Genomic DNA, 26,873 nt, shown 5'->3' with positions numbered 1-26,873 from the left:
ACATATCAGACATGCTGTCGGTCGTAAACTGGCCTCCTACCGCTTCGTCCTTGGGAGACTGACCCATCTTCCGCCGGGCCACTGTGAGTCACCCATCTTTTCCCTCCATGATGGGATGGCGCTCTGCTTTGTTAGCTAGCAGAAGGAAAACAACAGTCTTTGCATTCCTCCCCATCTGTCCCAACTGTTCTCTCTCATCTTTATTTTCCACTTCTCTCTCGCTCTCTCAAAGTTGTTCTTTATTGTTATTCATCTCTGATAGAGACTGATTGAACTCATGCTCCCCACTGTAGGTCACATCTGGCTGCAAGACAGCTTACATTTGGGCTTATGGTCCATTATGTTCCACATCTGGCCACCCAGTGCACTCAGTGGAACAACATAAAAAAAAATAAAACAGCCTTCTGTACTCTGATCATTTCTCCTGCTAACATATTGTTCCAAATGCATTAAAGGGGCAGTGGTATGTGTTTTCCAGGCACATAGTGCTATTTTGCAGCACTATGTGAGGTGACAGTGTTAACTTGTTTTAAAAATGCTATACATATCAAATGTGACCTAAAATTTATTTAACACCTTGAATTTGGCATCTGTTTCTTTAAAATCTCCTGCTCTTTCTGAAACTCCACCTTCAGAAAGTCATCAAAACATGGCTCTTCCATTAACCTTTTAACAACATTTTAATAAGAGAAGGAACTCTTAAAATGAGATCAGCAGATGTGCAGTTCCGTCAGATGTTTGCTAATTCCTACTGGCTAGTATGAAGGAGCTGTGGGAGTTCTGCTCTTCTGTGAGGTGGAAGCGCAGAAACTTAGAAAATGTAGCTCCAAGGAGCTCCAAGCTTTGTCCTTGAAGGCGGAGCTAGGTCTACCCATGTGTTTTGCACAGCTGAATGGTTGCTATGGGAAATTAAATGATTTCTCAAGCACACAGGAAAGATTCAAAGCAACACTCCAGGTATGTTTTCGATGAGGAACTAGTACATGATGTAAACCAAAAAAGAAAAAAGTCAGTTTTACACTAGACTGCCTCTTCAACATCCTTCCCATCATGACTTAAAGCTCTCCGTTTTCTGCATTGCTGAGCAGCTCCGATTGAAATTCACTCCCCAGCAGTTTCTCCTCCGTCTTCACACAGGCACCGTTCAGCAGTTCTCCACTAACTGAAGTATGGATGGATGTCAGGCTGTAATTTCTGTCCCCAGGCGTACTCAATCTGGCACGGCAGAGCAATTAAGCTATCCATTTTCCCACTTTTTTTCAGTTCACGCCAGTAGCTATTGCCTGTTTATAGACGCTCCTGGCAGGCTGAACATGTGTGGCTCTGTGAACTCTGCATAGGCGCTGCAGAGTTTGCCAGCTGGCCGTATCTTATCTGTCTGCTGCTGCGGTAGGTTAGCGGCGACGTCATGAAGCTGCTATTTTCAGTCCATGAAAACATCCACGTCAGTGTCAGTACATTAGCCCTCAGTGACCGGGGCCTGGGGCACCGCCGGTAGAATGGAGCCAGGAGTATTTATTATGTTTATCATCATATTTATCATAGAAATGTGTGTTTCACAGGTGACAATTCTAAGAAAGGGCATATTTAATAGAAATGAGTCAATCAAGGATAGAGTAAATACACAGTAAACAGATAAAAGTGTCAAAATATGTCTCAACGTATGACCTTCTAATCTGTTTACTCGTTGAACTGTGGATTTTTTTCCACTCATTTTTCTTGTCCAGTGTGAGTTTTAGTTGGTGTGGCATTCAGTTCTTTGTCGTTCCAATGCTGCCACTCCATGGCAAACTAAAGAACTGCAGGCACTTTTCCAACTACTTCCTTTGCACATCTTTCCCAATGGAAATCATTAAGTGTATTCAGTAAGACGGCTTGAAAAAATTGGACTGCTCCAACGCATAAATTCTAGAGGTTTTTAACAGTGTTTTGTGTTCATAACACTTTTAACGTTTTCAGATTTTTATAAGCTGCAACCATAAACCTTAATACATGTAAGGGAGTATTTTTGTGATAGAGCAAAAGATATTTTTAAATATGTCTGCAAGTGAAAATCTGAAGGGTGTGATATGTGCATATGGTTAAAAACATGTTTACATACACTGAATTTTTTTCTTGCTAGGACATTATTAATAGTTTTAATTGCTACTTATCAGAATAATTATGAGATTTATCATCTGGCATTCAGCCAAATGATAAATCTCATTGCCAAGCCTCTGCTGATGAAGGAATCTGGTCATTTGCTTCAGGTGTGTTCACAGGTAAGTTTTACATGTGGTCATGTAAACGGTGATGTTGAAGGACAGAACATTGCTTTTGCCAGTGGCAATGAAATGTATTTTCGAAATTTATTGAAATGCAACAAAATACAAGATCTTTCGCACATTTGGATAAAGCAAACAACATTTAAGTGCTTCGTTGCGCTTGCCCATTTAATGCTGCAGGAAGTTTTATCACTTTTATACCGAGCTACGTTGAGGGGACAAAACGAGTGTCACGGTTTCTATTTACCATGGAAGTCAGAGGTCAGATCTCAGAATGCTGTTACGCTCAGGATAACTGTGTTCCGGTTGGACGGTGGAAAACCAGCAGGAAATGCTAGTTGTTTTGTTCTTACTTGGACAATAACTAAGAAAGCTACAAATATGTAGTTAAACTTTAATTACAGACTGATTTTTAATGTGAAAACCTTTCAATGTCCCAATTTCAATGTTAGGGGTGAATCAAGTTGATTTTCTTAATTATGAAACTCAAACTCTGACTTCCAATAGCAAATGAAAACAAGTAGCATTAAACAAAACTATAAGGCTAACTTAGCCTTAGAGTTAAGTTAGCATTAGGCTAACTTAGGGTTAGCCTTAGAGTTAAGGCTAACTCTAAGGCTAACTCTACCTGTCTCATGCGTAGCGTGAGACAGGTAGACTCATGCTACCTGTCTGTGTAGCGTAAGTATCAGAGCTGATTACACAATGACAAACAGCTTCACTCAAGTAATTCAGCCGAATCATGATAACAGTTCTATTTATCTTCAGTTGTATCTTAGCCCTAGCTTGACTTTAGACATGAAAAGAGGATGCTAGCTTGCTAAGCGTTACCATGCTAATGATTGGATCGTGTTTACGTTTGCTTAGAAATGATACGACAGGACTTAAAGTCTGGGTGGGAAAAGTTTGTGCATTGTTTGAAACTAAAGGCACTCAGAAAAAAACTTTTTGGGAAATCTTGAAAATCTTAAGGATGTTAGCGGTCTGTAACTAAGGCTAAAGCTATACGAACAAATTACCTTTCATCTAAGCAGGCTAGCTTAAAAAATCGGGAGCATTGTACGGCCTTTTTCCACTAGCACCTAGCAACGCAGCTCAGCTTGGCTAAACTCTACATAGTTCACATATAGTGGGTGGTCGTCATATAGTTATTCAGTCCCACAGACTGAAAACTCCTGATCTGTGCAGAAGAAAAACACAACAATAGAAAATGTTGAACATTTCTGCTAAGTCTGCCATTGTCCTTAAAACTCCTAATACACTCGGTTGATGTTTTGTGTTTTCACAAAATAGCAATATTGGCAGGAATATTGTATGGGAGTCACAACCAGTGACTCTATCCCCTAGCCAGTGAGTAAGCGACATTGTTCTAACGTTGCGACTCCATGCTCTTCCAATCCCACATAATCCTTAGTCGTGGAAAATGTCGCTGAACCGAGTCGAACCGTGCTGAGTGGATATTAGTGGAAAAGGGCCAATAATGTACATTTTCAGAGCAATACATTCCATCATATCACAGTGCTTTCCATCAGGATTCACAGCCTTTCATCATCTTCAAATTTTGTGACATCACAACCACAAACAACAAAGGGGGAAAACAAATATGAGGTTTCAGCAAATAAAAACCTTAAAATTGAGTAAGAGATATACAGTATATCCAGCCCACTTCTGTCATTACCTGTAGAAGCTCCTTTCATTGGCGGTATGTCTTTACCAGCTTCACACAGCTGGAGACTGAAGTTTTTGCTCACCTGTCTTTGAAAACCACCGTCCATCTTCTCTTCAACACTGACCCGCTTCCTCATTCATGCTAAAAAAAGCTGTTATCTCCACAGCATGATGCTGCCACCACCAAGTCTCACACATACCGTCTGAATATCACATTTGGTTCATCTGACCGGAACGCACTTCTCAAAATTTCTGTCTGCCAACATGGTTTGTTGGAAATTTTAAACAACTTTAATCGTAGCTTTCTTTCATCAAAGGCTGCCTTCTTTTCAGTCTTCTGTAAATGCCAGATGCCTGGAGCGAATGACGAATTCTCCAAACTGAGAAGCGAATCTCTGCAGCTTCTCCATTTTTGTCATGGGCCTCTTGGCTGGTTCTCTGATTTATGTGTTCCTTGAAATTAGTGGTTGTAATGTGACAAAATGTGAAAGGGTTCAAGGATTAGGAGTACTGTAACATTAAATAATACTTAATACATTATACATTACATATGAAACAGGGTTGGTTAATAATAACTGCCATTCTTAAGGCACCATCTGAGAGTTATGGCTTTCTATAGTTGTTTTGGACTCACACAAGAGAAGTTGCATTGCTGCAGTTTACTGCGACGGCATGTTAGAGCCATTGTAGACAGAAAAAAAAAATGGAGTAAATTTTTGCCAAAAAATCTCACATTTTTAGTAAAACTCGAAATTTTGAGTTTGAAAAGTAAAAGTTTTCTAGAAAATCTCTGAAATTTGAGGGGGGGAAAACTTGGAAATTTCACCAACTTGCTAGAAAAAACTTTTGAGATTGATCTCACACATTTTCTAGAAAAATCTTGGAAGACTTTTGAGTTCCAAAACTTGAAAATTTTAGATTTTTAAAACAGAAATTTTTATGTCTTTTTTTTCTCAAAGATTTCTGAGAAAATGTTGCGAGCTAATTTTTTTGCTTTACCCAGAAAATGTCTGCGCTTAACCTCAACATTTCTCAGCTTTTTCTGGCGATTTTTTTGACTTTCAAGGAGATCGGATTTTGAGATTGATCTCAAGAATCACATTCTGTTTTTTGGTGAAAATGTACTACTTGTTTTTTGGGGGTTCTTTTCTATCTACAGTTGTCCCAACATGTCATTGTACAGTAGTTTACAAATATATATATACATTTTACATTTCTCTGAAATCAAAATTACTAAATGATTTCCAGCATTCTATATTACTACTAATTTGCTACAGTATATCTCTGTTATATATTTACCCTGTATGTAATCTAACAGTCTCTGCTTTGTGCTTGTAGCTCAATAACATTCGGTGTAAGGGTTTACTTACAGTGATGCTTTGCATGTTTGTAGAGACGGGGTTTTGTTTTCTTAGGAAGTCAAGGAGGAGAGTGAATAATAGTGCATTTATAGTGGCAATGAAACACTTGCTGTCTTATGCAGGGCAATATTTCCTAAATCTCCCCAGCAGACGACTCACTAAGGCGTTGGGTTTTACAGGGGACAGTCATGTTTTCTTCCAGGTCATCTCGGGTTCCAGACCTCTCCTTGACCTTAGTGCATTTTGCGAACATTTAACAGTATAAGTTAAGCTTCTCTTCCACTCCAGGATCCTCCCCCCCCCCTTTGTTGCTGTCGAGTTTTTTTTTTTTTTTTTTTTTTTTACTTTCCTGAGCTCATCTTCTGCTGGCTGTTATATTTCTGTGCAATCCCATAAGGAACGTGCGCGGCGACGGTGCCCATCTCCGCCGCGCCCTCCACATGAAACATCTGGTCGTCGAAGTAGATGTGTGGCCGGATCTTCTCCAGCATCGGGCCCTTGGGGGCGCCGGCGAGGAACAGCGCCTCGTCGATCTCCAGCCCCCAGGCCCTGAGCGTCTTCAGCGCCCGGATCCCTGAGCTGGCCGCGCTCCGAGCCGTGACCAGGTATGTGCGGATGGGACAGTCCAGGCGTTGGCCTTTGGCGTAGAATTTCTTCTGCAGCTTCCCCAGAGCCTCCAGGAAACCCTTCAGGGGACCCTGCAGAGCGGTAGAAAAGATGGTAACTTGTAGTATCTTATGTATTCTTTTAGGGTGCATTCACACCAGCCCTGTTTATTCCACTTTAATCAAACTCTAGTTTTTTTTGCCTAGAATGTCCAGTTCACTTGGGGAGGTGGGATCACGCAAGCCAACAGTAGATATTCTGCTAGTGTCGAAAAAACAAAATTTCGCAATTGCGGCACTTCCAATACATCTGAAATTCAATTAAAATTGCACATGAATAAGCGTCTCCTCACAATAGTCATTAAAAATTATGGATGTAAATACTTGTATGAAACAAGTATTACTAACGCTCCTCATCTGTCAACCACCAGAGGAGACATTGGCATCTCATCCAGACGCCAACGTCTGCAAAAGCCGCTCCGACAAAAGAATTTGTCGGAGCAACAAACTCTTTCTACTTTGGAGCGGCTACGTATGCGACGCTTTGGGGAAATTGGAGTTGGCCATTTTACAAAAGAGCTATCGACTCAACACATTCAAATCACAAACTCAACTTCTGATTAACTGTGTGATGCGGTAAGTGTTTACAAATAACCATGTTGCTGCTGTTTACAAAGTGGCATGATGCAAAAAAAATGTCGCGTTTCCATTGCAGTTTTGCGAAATACAAACATTTTGATATGGCTGAAAAACCACGTTTTATTTCTAAACCACTCCAAAAGCGGGAAGTGGGCTACACCAAAGGCATTCTGGGGAATTTCGACTAAAACAAGCCTGAGAGTTCTAGCGCTAGCAGCGGAAATGGCTCATGGTCTTTTGCCAAAGAAAAAAAAAAAGAAATCCTACATCCGCTAAAATCTGGCCGTACTCCATTTTTGTTTACAAGAAAGAAGTTGTTCTCAGTGTCTTCTTCTGAGGTTTTTGTGTCGCTACTGTAGTTCTTGGAGCAGCGCCACCACAGGCCCGGAGGGGAACAGGTTTTTCAAACCATTTGGATAATTTGACACAGTGTGAAAGTGAACCCCAGCAGCTGAAAATGTAACGAATGTTGTAGCTTTGGTCCTCAATCAAACCGAGTCTACCGGACTATCAGGTGTGAAAACACACATGGATGCAGCTCAAGCACACTGTTTACACACACGATAGCCTGAATCTCAATAATTTATTATATTATTCTATGAAAATAATACATTATAGATTAAAGGTTGTCTACAGTTTATTGGAAATACTTTTTTTAAAAAAAGCAACAATCTTTTCTTTATTTCTTTAGATTAGCATCAGGTTGCCTCTGTAGCAATGTTAGAAACAGAAACTGTAGAGAAAGTTTTACAAACGTGATCCAGGAGTCTGTCCTCGTTTTCCTTCTCGTGCTCGAAGAACTTGTCCAGGCCGTGGGTCTTGAAGATGCGCTCAGACTCGTCAGAGAACAGGACGGCGTCGCCATCGAACGCCACTCTCAGCTGAGACTCCGACACCTCGGTCAGCTTCTCTGGCATGAACATGGTTGCTGCTGCGATGCCTGAGCGCAGACACAGAGAGAAACAGGATAAACTGGGCACGCACTCGGTTGAAGGAAGTTAAATTAATTTGCAGTGCGTTAGAGAAATAGAACAGCATCTTTTAGGAAATGACAGGGGAAAAAAGCATAACTATTGTAAACAAAAAGGTCATTTGCAAATATTACAGAAACTATTTTTCCGTATGAATTAGCTCTAAACCAAACAGAATACTACGGAAGCTCTAAAGGCAATGGGCAAACTTCTTATTGATCAGCCATTTTCTAAATCGGGCCAAATTTTTTGTTTTGTCAGGACTTTAAAAGTAAGAAAATAAAAAAACAATTTTGTTAGAATCACTTGGTATTTTTTCACTTGCCCTTCAGAATTTAAGTGAGAAGAAAAGCAAGACATAAAAGCAAAAAATGTATATTTTCCACTTTGTCGGTTGTTGAAATGGAAGAAATATATTTGTTATAGTCAGAAATACTTCATAGAAAAACACTCATTTTTAAAATTTTGCACATCATAATTCTCTTTTTAATTTTGTATTCTTTCTTTTAGGAAAAACAATGCTCCACAAGGAGAGAAAAACTACTTAAAAAATATTTTTATCTTCATTTTTTCTTTTTTCTTGCACATGACTTTTAAAGTCAAGACAAAAAGAAAATTTGGTCAGACTATATTTCTCCTCCTGATTTCAGAGCTCTGATAGAATACAGACATACAGCAGATAAGTAACTTAAAATGCAGCTTTCCTAAAAATCTTTTACTTAAAATGGAGAACAATTTGAATTATTATCTGGATAACAAAGTTTTCTCTTTTAAACATCATACCATCAACCTAATACGTTAAATGGCCGTCAGAACGTCGTTGTGTGTGCAGTGGTGTGTTCTTACCTTCAGCCAGCGCCTCCCTGACTTTCTCAGCATCTGCAGACAGGTAGAGGTTGGTGTGCCAGGCCTTCAGGTAGCCAATCGGACTGCTTCCTCCGGTCATACAGAACCTCTCAATAAATAAGTCTGGGAACGAGACCAACAGACGGTAGCAAGGTTTTTTATTTCATTGCATACCGTGGAGTTGAATGTCAGCATTCCTTAGAGGGGCAGTGTTATGTTTAAGTGCCATTTTATAGCATAGTTAAGTAACTGTGTTACCTTATGTTTTATAAATATCAAATATGATATAAGAGAAATTTTATTTCCTGATTTAATGTCTTCAAATTGGGTCGCTCTCTCTTTAAAAGCTCCTGCTCTTTCTGAAACTCCACATCCAAGTCATCACAACATCTATCCTGTATTAACCCTTTAAGAACCTTATAACCAGCGCTTCACTGAGAAGTAGGTCATATAAGGAGCACAGCGGATACTCAGTTCCACCAATTAGGTGTTTGCTAATTGTTCCTGGCTAGTCTGAAGGAGCTGAGTGGGGGGTTGAAAGCTCAGAAGTTTGGAAACTGCAGCTCTGACAGCTGTTTTGCTCAGCTGAATGGTTGCCATGGGAGATTAAATGGTTTGTAAAACATTCATGAAAGAATGAAAGCAACACGCCATTTACATTTTAGATGAGGGAATAACATTATGACAAGATGTGAAGCGCAAAAAGTCAATTTTACATAATACCGTCCCTTTAAATGAGCAGCTTATAAACTTAATTACATTTTAATAACAATAAGTTTAGGATTATTGGTTGTTAACATGAAATGCTGCTGAATAACAGGGCTGTAAGGACTGAGTCTGTGTTTGGGGCAGAAGCTGAAATGGAAATAAATCATCTCAGGAGACATGAATAAACTTACAAGCGCTTAAAAGATGGATAATGTCCAAAGAGTCTGTTTGCATTTATTCATTTATTTATTTATTTATTTATTTTGTCGTGCAGGGACTCAACTCGCTGCTGTGGCTCGATGAAAAGAGCAGAGCAGATACAGCATGTGGAGAACGACGAGAGACCACTGATAACTAGTAACTAGATCCATGATTCTAGATCCTATCTCCTCTCCCGGGTGGAATGAGAGGATATTCGCAAGAGCAGAGCGGGAGAGACGGACAGGAAGGTCAGGAGGAATGTTTTAGAAGAAGTTAGGAGGAGCAGAAGGTTCAGAAAGAAGCACAATGAACTCGAAACCAGGGAAATGTTACGTAATGTGACAGAAGGTTAATGAGGGAGGGAGATATGACTGGATGTGGCCATAATCACAGTGCATTGATAAAGAATATCATATCCTATAACTTTAAGCTCTCTCAGAGTGGATAGCATTAGCCACGGATTCTCAATAGGATTTAGGTCTGGACTTTGACTGGGCCATGTGACCACAGTTCTGATATTACCCCTCAAGTTGGAAAAGTGTATTTGTACTGTTGTGGTGATCAAAATCATAAACTGGCTTTTTAAGTTTGAAAAAAAATATGCAAAAGCACCATTAGAAATAGAAAACATGACATGTTAAATACTCGATCCAAACTTCAAAAATAATAAATATACATGTATAAAAGTTGCTGAAGCGTAAAAAAAAAGAATCCTCCAAAAGCAAATCTTACTTTCTCATGGATTATTTTCAATAAACACCAAATAAATACTGTTTAATCTTATAATCCTCCCTAAATAAATGAAAGAAAAACATTTACGCATTTGTGACGTAACCACTTTGCAAATTAGATACTTTGTGACTGCGCTCTAATATGTCTATTGCTTTTACATTTATGTTTAATTTAGATCTAAATAAAATACAGTGTCGCCAGAAACCCCTTTATTTTGTTTTATTTTATCACCACAGAATTTCTCGTGTTTTTAAATCTCTAGCACGACTCAAAAGTTTTTATGTCACAGATTGTAGAAACCGAATCTTGAAGATCACAGGCTTGTGCTGAAACATGATTTTAATCAATCAAATCAGCTGTTTTATCTGAACGGTGCCAAATTACATCAATGTAAAAAAATATTTCAAAATATGTAACTTGACGAGGTTTAAATGCAGACACAGCAGTTTGTTCACATTTTAACAGTTTAATAGGCAGATTTTATCGCTACTTTTTGCCACAACCGCTCCACAGCGTTTAAAGAATAGTGTGCAACCTCTTTCACCTTGGCCCTGCATACAGGATAACAGCTCTGGTTTTGTGGTTGTATAATAATAATATCAATGATAAAAACCTAAAAAAAATACATTCATAAAATTAAGCATTAGAAAAAAAAGATTAAATAAATGTAAAATCTAAGTCATTAAAGCCAGTCACTGACAAGTAACAGAGCGGTGGACTCAAAGGAATTAAGTCCTCTTCATTATTTTTTCGTTTCCTGGCTGCATGAATGTTTTCAGATCATTCATCTTGGATTCATTTTCTGGCTCAGAGGATCTAAAACATTATCATATCAAAGCAGGAAATCAGCAGGACAACAGAGACACACTGTTGTCTCAATAAAGACCAACTTTTAGATATTTATGTTCATCTCTCACAGGCTCTGTTCCGTGCTTCCACATGTAGTTTTTCTTGGGAAACGCTTACATAAGTCCCACATTTATGTTCTTTCAAACGACACAAAATCTTTACTGCAAGCAGATTATGCATCACGTTCTCCTGGAGGTTTGGATTCGTTTCAGGATTAAGAGAAGAAACTGTTGCTAAGGGAGGGTCAGAGGTTGTTGCATTGATGCATGCACTTCTTCACAAAGGGAGCCACCAAAACGACATCAAACGTAAAAGCATCTGCGAAGCCTTGCGTTGCTTTTCTTGGTGTCTTTGCTCGTTGCTGTTTGTCTTTCGGGCCTCTTGGATTATTCTTCCATCCCGCGGGACTTAATCCTGAAGTCGACCCGGCCTGAAGGTCCGCGGATCTGAAAACATTAGAGGAGCTGAACAGGAAGCGGTCTGTGTGGAGAGTGTCACCAGAAGGTCTGAGATTTTCCCTGGGAAGGATTCAGTCACTCAGCTGTCCATACACTCCGCTGTTTATCTCTGAGCACAACTTGCGTCAGCTTCAGTACACAACCTTTGGCTCATCTGAAATGTACCCAACATAGTGTTTGTGCCCCTTGGAATTTGTCACAATATATATTTCAATTGTATATTTCAAGGATGTTAGGTGACAAAGTTCCTCCACATCTAGAATTGTGTAGATACGTGGATTGAGATGTTTTTGACAACTGGAAACGGAAACATGTGGTGGTCCACGTTCTCTTTAACAGGGACAGATAAACTGGTCGAAGTTAACGGGAAGGCAGATGGCTCTAAATTCAGGTTGCCGCAGCGACTGCAGTGGTAAACATGGTTTCCTCAGGTCAAGAAAGGCTTGGCTGTAGCGTGTGGACTTTTCATGTTCTCCCTGCGGATTTGATTCAAGTTCCTCTAGTTTTCTCCCACAGTCCAGAGGAAAAAAGTACGTTCGATTGATCGTTGTGTGTGCAATGTTCAGATCTGGTATTCGGATCCATCCCAGCAGAGCAGCACAGCTGGTTGCCCTGTTGCCTTGCAGCATAAAGTTCCTGGGATAAAAACCTGACCTAACGTCTTTTGCGCACGGAGTTTGTTCTCCGTCTGCATGCCTGGGTTCTCACCAGGTATCAAGCTTTTTCACACAGTCCAAACATATGCATGTGAGGTTTAATGAACCTCTAACACTTGATTGATTGGCCTGCCTGTCTATGAGTTGACCTGTGATGGACTGGATCTATCCAAGGAATACCCCACTCTGTGCCCAAAGAGTCCTCAATCAGCTCCCCACGGTCCTGTGAGGACAAGTGGGTAAAGATGAGGGACGGACTGATGGATGGACACAGTGGAAACAAGACACATCCAGTCCATGTTCATAGGCCCTCTCCACTCTCAGACCTTGATTTGATTTCCTTCCTTGCTCCTCCACATCTAGAGGATTCAGTTGAGATAACCTGGCCATCTGGTTCGGCATCTTCATCCAGGAAGAGACCCAAAGGAAAACCCGAGACCGGCTGGAGGAAATATGTTGCTCTTCTGGCCGGGATATTCCTTGGAATCTCCTCTGAGGAAGTGAGCCGAGTGGCTGGGGAGAGAGAAGTCTGGGTCTGTCTGCCATGACCCGACCCCGGATTAAACGGAAGATTACGAATGGATAATGACCCTAAGACCCAAACCTAATCTTAACCCCTAACCCTTAATCACAAACTACACAGAAAGTTGCACAGCAGAAGGTATTTGCCAAAGAGAGAAGTCATGCGAGTCACTTTCACCTCCGTCCCTCGTTGGTGTTTTTGTTTGTCAGGTAATGTGTCTGTGCTTCCCTTACTAGTGGTAACATTTCAAATTATCTACAGCAGCAGGAAATGACAAACTGCATATTACCGGGAAAAACATTTGTTTGAAACATATATATCACAGCCAGTGACATGCGGTGAGGTACATAGCTGGTGAGACACTGACTTAATCATAATCAGATTTACAAATTTAGATCCCCTGCATGTTATTGTTTACATAAGGAAATTCCCCGCATGCGGCCAACGCTGGAGGCCAAAAAGACAATTCTTCTACATGTCATGCATAGCCGTAAAATAATTCCAATCACACTTGGACATGTAGATATTATTAATTTTGTGCTGTGCTCCACAGGCTCTGCCTCAACTGCCTTCGCTGACCGCACGCCACTGATCACAGCCTACCATGAGAAAACTCTTTGTGTCCGAGCACACCTTCAGTAGCATCCTCCTACTCCTGAGGAAGTTATTGCTCTGAAAGTTGTTTTTTCTACTCTCAGCTATGTATTTTTTTTGGTTTCCTGTCTCTGCTGCTTTTTTATTTTAATTTAGTTTTTTGGCAAGGAGAATGTGTTTGTTGTTCCTCATCCATGGCTTCCTTTGTGCTAACCTGCTTTTGGGCCCTTTCCGTATTCCCAATGTAACAACATTTCCTGTTATCGACCATGTGATTGAAATAGTAAGAAAGACACTCCCTTGTTCACAAGAAAGACAGTTCCTTCATTTTCAGCTGCAAGATTTCCAAACTCCACCTAGCTTGAAAGTAAATAGCTCTTTTGACAAAAGCAGAAACAGACTGTAATCTCGTATTCTCAATAAGATAAATGTATATGGAAGATTTCATAGTTAACTGCTACTGTAGTGACCAAAAGCTCAGAAAATGGGATTATTTTTTCCTTTATTTAAAAAGTAGGCTGCAACATGTGCAGTGAGATGATTAGCTAACTGTTGTCACTAAACAGTAAAAGCTACTATGTTGATTACAGTTTGTCACATGAAAACAAAATACTCAAATTAATGTTCATCTTTGTGGAACTTACTGTGGTGATTGATGGTGTTGATGAGCCGGATCCCGACATGAGCGTGATTGTACGTCACCAAGACGATGTCGAACAGTTCTTCACTCTGGGGGTACAGCTCCCTCAGGCGAGTGTTGACCGCGTCCAGAGCCTGTCAGAGGGGCGTTGGAAACAGTCACCCTGGAAGAAGTTCAACTCAAACACCATCACACCCCAGAAATCTGTGCGGATCTATAACCTTGACAAAAGGAAAAGCGGGTCCCGGCGCGAAGGGCTCATTCTCGTGCTCGATTTGGTATCTCAGGTATTCCTCCACTCCTTTCTGCTCGAACACCTTCTGCTCCCGCTCGGTCCGAAACAAGACCCGGGAAGAGACGGCCACCGTCACGGCGTTCTCTGGCTTTGGCTGAAGGAAAACAGAGATCTGGGTTGAGAGTGGAGTGAATTTAAGAATCAACCTAAAAGGAGAAGAACAAAATCAATCAATCAATTTTACAATTCATGGCAGAATAAATTACGGGGTAAGCCCTGTTTTTACATTCAATCATGCTAAAACAACATTTTTCCTTTTAAGTTTGCCTTTGCATATGTCTCTCCATCCCATCCATTTCTTCTTCCTATCCCTGGGGCATTGCTTGTTCATTTGCTTGTTCACTGTAAATTCCTCAACTCTCCATCCATCCTATCTGTCTGACAGTTGGCACATACACATTTAGTCCTGACCACTGATTTTCAGTTGTGTTCAGGTCAAATGATTTGAAGCGCAGAGCTCTTAAGATCATGTTTGTCGAGTGTGTGCAGCTGGCTGTTCGAGTGTGTTTCGAGTTGATTATATCCTTTTGACTGTTTCTTTTCTATGTTTATTTAGAAGTGACTATAAGAGAAATTCTTCTGGTTGCATATAAAACTCTGACTAATGAAACTCCATCATATAAGACATCTGGTAATTGCTAAAAGAGTGAAGAGCTCTGTTGGGAACAAGTTCATGGTGGACGATGAGGGCATGTAGTCTGTCTCGCTACGCTCTGTTGAGGTAAAACAAACTTACAGACAAGCTGCGACAGTCAAACTACAAACTTTTGACTACATCCAAAATGATGCAGATGGAGGAAGTATTTTCACACAAAATGTCCTCCAAGATCGTTTTACTCATGAAAACACAATAAAAACCTTAAACTAGTGTTTCCCAACCCTGGTTCTCAAGGCACATAGCCCTGCATGTTTTACATGATTTCCTGCTTTAACACACTTGATTCCAATCATTGCAGTTCAGCACAAGCCTGTTAATCAGCCATCAATTGAAATCAGGTGTAATGAAGGAAACGCATAGGAAACATCTCGGGCAGTGTGCATTGAGGACCAGGGTTGGCAAATGTTGCTGTAAGCAGTAAAATGTGACTGTTACTATATCAACATTGTTTTTTAATTGTTCCAAGAATGAAACTCAAGACCATTCGAGGATAATGTGTAAAATTAAACCTGTATGACAAAAAACATTTATAATTGGAGGAACAAAATAAAAGTAGAACTCATGCAAATGTCTAGATTTTACACACACAAAAGTGAAGTTTTTATTTGTTAAAACTGGGAAGCACAATTTGGGTGGCATGTAGAGGAAATTAGAATTTAAAAAATGTCACATACAGAAGTAGCACAAAGATCTGAATATCCCTCTGGAGACACCTTGATCTTTTTAAATGTGTAGTTGTGTCAAAATCCGGCTGCACATCTCTGTATGTTTTTGTAAATGTACAATCGCTACCAAGTTAGCATTTAATTGACTAAATCCCTCTCCTTCCATGGACTCAGGAGGAAAAGATCAAGACGCCATTTTGTCCTCATGTTACCTGATGTGTATGTTTACGCTGCTGTTTGGAGGGTGAGGGCAACATTCCTGCCAGGGCAGCAGGCATTAGGGCCCACAGCAGCACCCACTGGGTGAACACTGGTGGCTTTGCTTGTTTGACTTTGCCTCACAGTGTGTGTGTGAGGGTGTGTTTGTGTGTGTGCTGTCCACGGCTCACACGTACAATCTTTTACATCAGAGATGCTAGACTTCAAGTGGGCAACCACTGGAGCAACCATTATGTGTAAACATCCTTTATTGTTATTATTATTTTGGTTTTAAGGAGGAGGTACTATTACAAATACAGTGAGAAAGATAACTGCAGTAAATACAAGTTGCAGTATTCAAATATAATAATTTACCGGAGATTAGCCAGATTTTACTGGACAACTGAGCTAAAGGCTTTTGAGTGGCCTAGTCCAAGGTAGAACTAAAATTCATTTAAAATGCCGTAAGATTATTTTAAACAGGCTGTTCATGCTGGAAAACCTCCAAAGTGGCTGAATTAAACCAAATCTGCAATTAACACAAATACTTGACGTCAGCTTGGTCTTATTACGATTGAAAGGTTTTTACTTTTGCTTATAAAGCTAGCTTGGTGTGGATACATTTTTCCCCCCATTAATAAATTACATCATCAAAAACCCTGTTTTTCCTGTTGACTTAAGATCAACAAAAAAGCAAAAACAAAAGAAATCAGAAGTTAACAACAACCTTAAGGTAGCTATTCTCTTTTTTTTTCCCCCCAGGGGGTCTTTTGTGGGCTCTAGTATCCATTATATGATAGTTGGCTGACAGGAAACGGGGAAGGAGAGGCGGGAAGACATGCGGCAAATGTCGTTGGGTCCAGGAGTCGAACCCGCGACGGCCGCGTCGAGGACTCAAGGCCTCCAAATATGGGTCGCGCTATCCCCTACGCCACCACTGCATGCCCCAGCTATTCTCATTTTAATATACTTGTTACCAACAGCTATGTTGGAAAGCTGAATTTCAGCCCTCTTTCTGTGGCTACTACTTGGGTTTCATCCAAACAGGAAGCACAAAACGGCACTGCTCTGATATAATTGTCGGCAAACAGCAGAGTGTTGCTGTAGTGAGGAGAGGGACTCTGTGTTGAGGCATCTGCGTGCTTGTGTTTCAGCGCGATCCAGAGAGAGTGCTGAGCTGCTGCTGATGCATTTAGCTATGATCCGTCACCGCGCAGCCGCCGCTGACATGTTGCTCACATACTTGGTAACACGCAGACGAGGCCTTGACAGGACACATCTGAGCAAAAGCTAAACATAAACTGTAAGGTGCAAAACGATCCATTTTAAGGAATAACCGGTGAATATGAAAACCAATTTATTTACCTGTTATAAGAGCCATTAGTCTTTGTAATATGTCACTAATTTTCCTTAATGCCAGCATAAGTGTCTGCTGTAGTGAGTATTGAGAGCTTATGATTGTTTCTCTACGTTTTGCAGAGCTGGCCGGTTTGAGTCTCATCTGTCCGACAGATTACAGTTTGTTCATCTGAACACTAGATCTTCACTCTCCAGGATTACTTATGGAGTTCCACAGAGTTGTGTGTTTGGCCCAATTGTTTTTACATCTGGTTCCAGGTTCTGCTGCAAGTTTCAAGTGATTTCCTGCTGTTGCTTCGTGCTGGTCCATAGGGAGTGACTGCTGCAAGTCACTCCCTGCTACAACCTGCTGGGTTTCCTGAGATGGAAACTTTTTAAACTACTTTATTTGAATAATTAACTGAGCTTGCTGTACCGTTTTATCACTAGGGTCAATTGGAATGTGTGTATGAAAAAATTTGAATGATTTTTAAAACATTTTTAGCCAAATACCTCTTTGAGACATTTGTTGTGAATTGGAGCTACATAAATAAAACTGAATTGAACTGAACTGAATTACTGCAAGAAATCTTTCGAAAGATCACTGAATTCACCAACACCAAATTAATGTAGCATGGCAATAAAGGTTGCTACTCTGATGTATGTATTTTCTACCTCTGGTACTTTACACCTCTCTCAGACAGAGAAAACAGACAAAACTGCTGCTTAACAAAAAGTCACTCCAAAGACACTTCATTTAAATAACTTAACATTTGTAAGTTGAAGTCTAAAGAAGCGGTTACATGTTTTACAGTCATCTGAAGTCCTCTCGGTTTTTTCTTCTTCTTCTTTTTACTCATGCTACAGTCGTTGGTACAAGAACATGCGCCTGGCAAGGGACTGACATAAAAGTTCGCTCCTCATTACACTAAGGAAACAGCAAAGGGAGGGCTAAATCTAGACGGAGAAAAATGTTTCAAGCATGCAAATGGAGATTATGAAGCCTACTGCCATTCATCATGCGATAAACTGATTTATTACAGCGGTGTTCAAGCTTGTTGTTAGCTGGGCCAAAAAAAAAAAAGCTCAAACCTACAAAGCGAAACAATATAAATTTTTTAAAACTACAATCACCAAAAACATTACCCTTTTTTTTATAGCAACTCAATAATAAAACAACCACAAACTATTATAATCAGATTTATTTTTTTGTAGGAACTTCAAATTATTTTTGCACATTTTCCTTGTCAAATGACAGGCCTCGAGTTTGATCTTATTTTGGGCTCAATTATAGAAAACTGAAAAAAATATATATTTTGTCTATTTTCAGCAATAAAAACAGGATCTAGGTGAGTCTTAATTTGAAAACACTTGCTGTATTTAGCCAAGTTTTACTACAGCAAATTAAAAGCTGTTTTAGGTACAACAAAGTGTTTAGAGCAAAATCAGTGAGTAGATGTGATTCTATTTACCATGAAAATAGAAACAAAAACAGTTTGTGTTGAATCTTAACATTTTGTCAGTAGATTTTATTGCTTATTGTGACAGAGTTATGCATGGTATGTTTCTTCATATTCTGTAACGACCCACTGAGGCCATCACAGAACAGCTGTACTTTTACAAACAATCTTTTATTCTCAAAGACAGGTCATATTTACTGATAAAGTCATTTTGAAGGCACTTTTGTATTCGCAGCTTTCAGTTTAAATCATGCCTCATTTTTGTTCATCTATAAATTTACCTAAATAATTTAGGTTCTTCTTTGAAAGGCATAAAGTGTTTTTCTGTGCATGTGCTCCATTGGTGCCATTTTGACAGGCGTCCACCCATAATAACACATATGTACACACATTACAGGCTTCATTAGCTCAGAATGTGAAATCAGCACAACACACGTGACGACGAATCGGGTCAAGCGGTTGGTTAGTAGCACGGGTTCGTGCGCGAACATGCAGCCGTCACACAGAAGGTTAAACACGCAGGGGTGAAAGGTCGTCACGAATGCTCGCTCAGACACAACGTGATGACGGGACATACTTACGAAGAACACGGCTCCCTCCACCTTCCGGGCCCGTCTGCCTGTCACCTTAGCAGAACGACAGTTTGTTTTTATTCAGCAGAAGGAAGCTTGCACATTTATTATTGTTATTATTGTTAGAGGATGTCTGAATGTTCACTTTTTGCTATTTCCTGCAGATAACTCCAGTTTTTAGAGTGAGAGGAGGTGAAATCACCCTCAGAGTTTCATGTTTGCAGACGACGCTGTGGTTTGTGACAGATTAGCGGGACGTACGAATCCTTTGGTGCAGTTTATCTGTTAGTCAGTTGACTCTATGAATAACATGTCACACAGTCTGGGAGTGACGGCCGAGCCGGAGTCCAGTTCTTTGCTGTGATTTGATACTGGAAGTGTTAACTGCCTGCCTTCTCCCCGAGCGGGGCTCCTTTACCCCAGAGGGAATTCGTCAGTCGTGGGACTCTTCTTCACAGAAACCCACTGTGACTTCAACGCTAGCTTACAATCCCTGTTAGAGGGTGACTATATGTGTAAATTGGGAAAAAATTTTGTTTGTTTTTTAGTCTTTTTCCAGTAGTTAAACCCAACCCTGTTCTCATGATATGAAACCCCTCAGAACTTTTGTGACATCTGTGTTTAATCCTGGTCATTGACTCATCTTTTTTTTCTTCTTCTTCTTTTTACATACCAAAGACACAAACTTCCAGAAAGATTCTGGAGTATAGAAGGGGAGCGAAGAGGTGAGAGTATGAGCAGAAAGTAGTTGGGTGAGTGCAGACTGCAGTTATTTATAGATCAGGTAAAGGCCAGTGATGGTGCAGCCTGTCCAAGTCTTGGCAGACATGGTAACGCTGGCGTGTGACTGTACACACTGCCACTAAACAGCGATGTCACTCTGAAATCTGACCCGAGTTGTGTTATTCTTTGAAAAAAAAAAACATCTTGTTGGCCAATGAATGACAAAATTCCTACAGGAAACAGTGTTAGACCACTGATAAATATCGGATCTAAACTGGGACGCCTGGCACTGTGATCCTTTTACTGATTATAGCGTACCTTACTTTGGAAGTGTTTTATTCATAGTCCACCGTAACGTGACTCTGTTCCCAGAAGGAAAGCAGTTTATCATAAAGGAAAAACCGTCCCCAGAGATAACAGCAAGCAGCATAGCTTCCACTGATATAGCTTATATGGAGACATAATAATTTTCTAATTACAGGGAACATTTAAAATCAAAGCCAAAAAGACTCAGAGGTAACAATAATCAACTGCGTACTGCAAAGCTAACACTGTGCTAGCAAGCCTCAAGGCAGGTATCTGCCTAAAGTAAAGTAACTGAAAGATTGTGGACAACAATGGATCCAAATTTAGTGCTTTCTGTAAGCAAAAAAGACATCCGTGTCTTTAAAAGCTTAAGGCTTTTGCATACTGGTTTGACACATAGATGAGGCATAACATTATGAGCTGCTGTTTCATAATAGCAACACTTTGAGTTTATTTATCTATAGGACTACTACATAAGAGAAGTGTTAAAACGCTAAAACTGAATCTCAGTCTCTTGTTTCTGCTACCTGCTTGTTTACAAGCTAGCACTGGTGCTATACTACATCTAACTGTTGAAGAAAATTAGAAAAGTACCTTTTAAGAGTTTCCATTAGCTACTGCTTTAAATGTTTTGTTGAATTTAAGGCTTTGGGTGTTCTGGGAAGTCAGCTTAGTGAAAATATTAAACTTTGTAGGCATAAGAGCTTGTTGGTTTTTAAATGTACCTACAGTCTCACCCATAAAACTTATTTTACTGCTGTGCCTTTAAAGGAGCTCTTCAAAATACAATGAAACAAACTATTGCCCTCTACGCAGTGTATATTCAAACTGTTGAACTATTAGTTTAATTATGTTGTCTTTTTATTGTTGTTTTGATGTGCCTGTAGCAGATTATTTACATGCAAGATAGGTTAAATGCGAGTACCTAATTCTGTTTATATAACACACTTTTTGTTAGATATCTAATGCTGTTATGTATACACTGTATGACAGAGGGGCATTAATATATCTGTGCTGCTGCTGTGAATTTGAAAGTGATGTTATACAATAATATCTGGTTTTATATTTTAGCACAATCATCAGTGGGCCTACATGTTGATCTGAAAATACACTAATCCTCACCCAGCAGAGATTACTCAGCATTTAGCTTCTTTTAGCTTCATACCACTTTGCATTTTATAGTCTACACTTATTTGTTATTCTTCTGCTTCATGCTTATGAAACTAGCAATAGGACTGCAGTGAATCCCTGTCAGAGTCGCCCAGAGGCAACTTAGAGGCTTATTCCCTTGGACTTGAAAAGTGCTACAGACTACAGTACATCCTGTTCAGTATGTTGATATCTTTCAAAGCCAAAAACAGCCCTAAGCCCTTGGCTGCGACACTTCAGCTCCCCGTGCTAACCTGTGGGTAGCAGCTTCACTTCCCTGAAGGTTCTCAGAACTGTGACTGAACCTTCCGCTCATTCACAGCTTCCACCAAAGACAGCTTTTTAAAAAATCGTCTTTATATTTTCTCACTAAGTGGCACTACAAGTAAAATTACTGCTAAAAAATTGGGTGGTAACCATTTTGAAAGTTAGCAAAGGCAGTTAGCATAGTGACAAGCATGTGGGAGAGACCTGATCGCAGTCCACCTGCTATACCTGGTCATAATAATTACACCATATTGACAATAAAGTGCTGAATATATAGAATAGGTGAACGTCTTTCTGTAAGTTTTGTCTACAAACTATAATTTACAAAGGAAACATTTTACAGGTCAAAGAATCAAGTGGTCAAAACAGAGAAAAAAGCGAATGTTAGCCTAGCATCTTAGTAAATATCCTTCTGTTTAAAGACCTTTAACTGAGCAAGAAACATGCTTATTAAATACTTTTTTGTAGATATGTGTGCCAAGTCAGGAATTAATGAAAGAACTATTCTTCTTCTACTGTTGAATATTATTACAGCTTTGCAAAAATCTTGATTTGGAGCTAACCTCAATTATTTTTTAAATATAATTGTTAATTTATGCAATGCAATTTTAACTGTTCAAAGAGAAATAGACAGATAGAATTTATTGTAAATCTCCTAAACAGCTACCTGACAGTTTTATGAATGTGAAAAAGAAATTATTTTTAGTTATAAAAAGAAAACCTCAGATATAATCTAAACTAAATATTCAAACTTTATTTCAACACTATTAAGTGGTCTGCAGTAGTGTTGTGATTGAGTTCTGCCTAAATCACTCACCAATAATCATTTTACAGATTCTATATCATTTCCCTCCAGGACTTTAGAACAGGCTTATTTCCACAAACAGTTGTCAAGCTAACAACGGTTAGCATTTGTGTTCACCTTTATTTTGTAAAACATAAAAGCCTACAAATGGGAAAAATATTTCAGAATAAAATAAAACAATTATATAACTCTAGATTGAATTAGTTCATTGAAGGGAGACACTGTAGTTTATCTGTCTACAGTTAATATTTACATAGATTCATTCTATTCTTGAGAGAAGGAAACACATATTTGTTGAGGTATGAAAAGTAATGAAGTCATCAAATTTACTTTCAACTTTCTTAGTGCTCTTTACCAAAAAATGATTTAAGGCTAAAAGTGTTATAAAGTGGGGAAAAAAATGCAACAAATTTGTTGATTGCAGACCTGAACCTGCAAACATGACATTTGAGAAGCCCAACGACCGGTCACGCATTAACGTAAATCTCTGGATGTGTCCGTCTGAAATTCCACTGGCGGTGGGTTTGTAACGGAGTAAGAGGCCGTCACTGACACCTGCAGATTCACTGATATGCAATGTGCCGATTCCCGGCCTTAACATCCAACCGACGCGATTTAAGACAAACCAACACGTTGGCAGGTGTGCATCTACGTTCAAACCATTACCTGCAGAAAGCAGCGTAGAGGGATGATCGTCTCAGAACAGAATCCAATCCGAACTGCGACCACGGTTTGTGACACTCACCGGCTTCGGCTTGGCGGTCAGCTCCAGCTGGTTGGGGTCGAACTCCTCTTTCCCCTCCCAGGAGCCTCTGGTGTCTCCATTGGACGAAGGGGAAACTTTGAGCTCCTTCACCTGTCCGCTCATCACCTGTATGGCGTCCAGACTCATCTTCACCATAGACAGTCCCTCTGTCTGCGCCTCAACAGCTGTCAACCCTTACACTCCTTCTTTGGAAAAAAAAAACAAACGGGACACTGTGTTCCTCTCAAACAAGAAGAAGAAAAAAAGACAAACAGGAAGAAGGTGAAACTAAATAAACAAAAATGTCTTTCTTCTGTCGCTCACATACGACAGGACCAAAGGTTCATGTGTACATGAGAGATCTGCTTGCACCTGCCCTTAAATCACACCGAAGAGTTCCCTCTTCTTCCTCGTGAGCTCTGCCCCGTACCCAGCCTCTTTTTTTCTCTATTTTCCCCGTCCCAAGAGGATTACTGCTCTCAGCATCCAATCCAGAGGACATGAAAGACGCTTCACAGTTATTATCCCACACTCAGTCCCTCTTGGGTGACAGTTTGACCGCACGCAGACGCAGGCAGACGTACATTCTGCCTGTCCCTGGTCTCAGTGTTTCAGGCTATGCAGCTCTCCATCTGTTGCCACCTCTCTCTCTTTCACTGCCCTCCAACCCCCGCCCCCACCCCTTCACTACCCTTCAGCCCCCAACCAATTCACTCCAACCCCTTCCCATCTTGTAACTCTGTCCCATTCAATCACTCTCTCTCTCTCCCTCTTTCTCTGCTCCCTGGTTTGATTTGTTCCCCTCTGCTGCTGACCAATCAGAGGCCCGCTTCCTTATTCAGCGCGACCCCGCCTCCGCTGACCTCATGTTGATGGTGCAGTTTAGCCTAAGAGGCTCATGGGAAGTTCAGGCGCAATAAAAATAGCCATGACGTAGCTCAAGGGGCAAGTGGATTATTTGTTTTGCTTTTATGATTTTAACATTTTATGTATTTTTTTTTCTTTTTTCAGTTTGTTTACTTGGATTCCCCCATTAACTGTTGGCGTGACAATGGCTGCTCTTCCTGGGGTCCACATCATTTTAAAAAAGCTATTTATTACAATAACATAGCACATTGAGTCATAAATATGCAACTATAGCACTTCATACGCTAAAATTATTAAGCAAGGCTCTTTTAAAAGTTCCAGCATTTGTTACATTTATAACAGATGAAGTGAGTTCCATGTTTTTATTCCTCTAAAAATAACACTCTGTAGTGCCTCATTCCTTGTGCAGAGTAAAACAACCTTTAAAAGCATGCTTTGTATTATTATTTTTGTGTAACGTTTGGCTAAATAAAAGTTGATTATATAAAACATTTGGTATCTTAGATACTACAATAAGTGTACATCCTGTTCTCTTCTGTTGTAGTGATTTCATTTTGGTAGGGCTTAATGCAAGTCTTACCTACAGCATTGTTTGTTCTGGTCAAAAGTTGACATATTTCATCATGTATGATTATTTATTTAATAGAAGGATATAATATTGTGTGTTTTGGTATTGATCTTATACCAAGTAAATACAGGGCAGGTATCGCTGATATTGATATTGATACCTGATAGTCTATATTCTATATCAATATTGATCGATGCCGATCAATATCGATATAGAATATTGATATTGATAGAATACTGATACTTTTTATTAAGTGTAATACATCACTGAACTTCTCATCTTTTCTGTGTTTTTGTGGTTTTTCCTTTTAATTTGTTTTGTTAAAACCTGGGATAGAATTTGGACAAAGTTTGCAGGTGTCTCCAAAATACTTTAAACAGAATAAACAGGAAAAAATAGAAAAACAAAACAGATTTATGTGCATATTTTCCATAAATAAATAGTGTAAAAATATTAGCACTTGAGAACAAATCAAAACAAAATCTTTTTTGAGGTAGACTTGAAAAACTACCAAACAAAAGTAAAATTTCAAGAGGGATTTTGAAATTAGAGTATGGCTCTTACCATGCTGGTATTGATCCGATACTGGTATCAACTTGGTATCGATATTATCGATATTTTGTGACTCTAACAATTAAGCTCAATTGGAAGCTGCCTCGATAGACAAGTGAGATGTTTTCTGGAGAAAAGCTCCTGGTATGTCCACATCTCTGAAGAATATTAGTGAATTATTGAATTCAATCAAAAAAAAAAAGAAACTTTATTATTATCCTTAAAAGTCAAACCCCAAATAACACAAACAAAACTTGGTTATGGAAAAAGATGCTCTTCTGGTGAGTATGAAAGCCAGTAAGGGAGGGGCAGGTCAGGGAATAAATTAGCCTAAAGGTGGTAGATAATGGATCTACCCTTCATTAAAAAAAGGTTGTACTTAGAGCCATTAGCCATGCATGCTGAATTCTGCTACAGATGTGTGCCTCAGTGGTTTGCACTCATGTTTGTTTTTTTTAACTTGACTTTGCATTTTTCCCAGTGATTTAGTGAGGTCTTTCCACTCTGTTAGATCTAGTATCTGCTTTGCTTGCAGAGGAAGATCAGTAGTAACATAATCAGGTCCAAGTTTATGCTGAAATGATGCTGGATTTTTCTTTAACTGTTGTCATTACGTCTTATATACTGAGAAGAATTAACAAAAAAGAAAATTAATTGTAGAAAAGTCCTGTTGCCCGTGTGTTGTACCCATGAATGCTGTTCATCAAATCAAGTCAATAAAAGGAAGACCGTGGATGTTAGCTTCCGCGCTAGCATCAAAACTTCTCCGCATATCAAAACAGGCTGTCTTTGTTTTATTTCCAGATTTCAGCTCTTTATGAGAAACTCTAGACTCAAAATCTGTGGCAAGACGTAAAATTACATTTTCACATAAACACTCATCCAACCTGACTGAGACTGAGCTATTTTGCAAAGAATACTGGACAAAAAATGGTCTTTATACATATACAATACTGTTAGAGACTTACCCCTCCAAAAAGGTTTGCAGGTGTCATCATGACAAAGTCCTGGCTGAATACGACTTGAATTTAACACTTTGCAGATGGTTTTATAAAACTGAATTATGAAACACACATCTACTTTACAGTTGTGCTCTGCTTTGTGTTGCTCTATCACACAAACCCCAAGAAAATACACTGAAGTTTGTGAATTATTTGTTCCAGCATGTCTGATTTGACAGCAGTAGAAGTTTCCGTATTTGTGTAAACAGTGGTGACTGTTAGACAAACTCTAGCCGCTTTAGGTCTACTTTGATTTTTTTTCTTTTTTTTACTGTAACACATTCACTTCCTCTGTGTTCAGCGTCCTCATATCTTTCTCTCTCTGTTCTTATAGCTTGTTATGTGAATATGAAACTGAACTGAACACCTGACCTTTACATGGTCTCTTTTTTTTTCAGCCTTTGTGATACAAAATGTCACAGACATGTTGTTGTCCTGGTGGACAAGGAGGCAGGTAGAGAGAGGAGGGGTCGCATTGAGCATGCAGCGCCCCCCTGTGGCCACTGCGCGCGCTGCACCCTTTTGCTGCTCTGGGGCCTCATGGATTGCGTCGGCTTGTGGCCACAGTGTGTGCTTTTGTGGTGTTTGGTTTTCCACTGAGCTGAAAAGCCCGATGCGGCGAGGCTCAGAATAGATTTTTATTGATCCGTGATGGAGGGTTTAGGGAATGTGCAATGGAAAAAGAGAGGGAAAAAAATGGCGGGTTGGGAAGTTGTATAAAGGAGAAGCTGCAATAATTGAGACCTATGTTGGATTTCTTGAGGTATGCTCATTTTTACACCTTTATAAATCCAACTAAAGTAATTTATTAAGTCACTTCTGATGAGTCATCTCTCTGTTTCATTACTCCTCCGCTTCTGCCTAGTTAATGAGAGTCAACCATCACCGGAGGGATGATTACCTTTCATTACATCTCACCGCTCCTTCTGCTTCCACCTAAATATGTGCAGCAAACACGGTTCGTGTGGCTCGTCTCCTTGCCTCGTGGC

General features: G+C 39.7%; 1 protein-coding gene across 1 annotated transcript; it reads right to left on the bottom strand.

The window, feature by feature from the left end:
* Nucleotides 1-4,884: 4,884 nt before the first annotated feature.
* Nucleotides 4,885-23,568, bottom strand: nt5c1aa (5'-nucleotidase, cytosolic IAa). Its single transcript, XM_028037122.1, has 8 exons — nt 23,269-23,568; nt 22,897-23,099; nt 18,911-18,955; nt 13,937-14,104; nt 13,720-13,849; nt 8,355-8,477; nt 7,293-7,477; nt 4,885-5,991 (listed from the first exon to the last, which is right to left on the bottom strand). The coding sequence occupies exons 2-8, from the start codon at nt 23,050-23,052 to the stop codon at nt 5,635-5,637; spliced, it is 1,164 nt and encodes a 387-aa protein (XP_027892923.1). The 5' UTR covers nt 23,053-23,099; nt 23,269-23,568; the 3' UTR covers nt 4,885-5,634.
* Between the last annotated feature and the right edge of the window lie 3,305 nt (nt 23,569-26,873).

Source organism: Xiphophorus couchianus, chromosome 13 (assembly GCF_001444195.1).
Source record: "Xiphophorus couchianus chromosome 13, X_couchianus-1.0, whole genome shotgun sequence".
Taxonomy (NCBI): Eukaryota; Metazoa; Chordata; class Actinopteri; order Cyprinodontiformes; family Poeciliidae; genus Xiphophorus; species Xiphophorus couchianus.
This window is presented reverse-complemented; position numbering and strand designations above follow the sequence as displayed.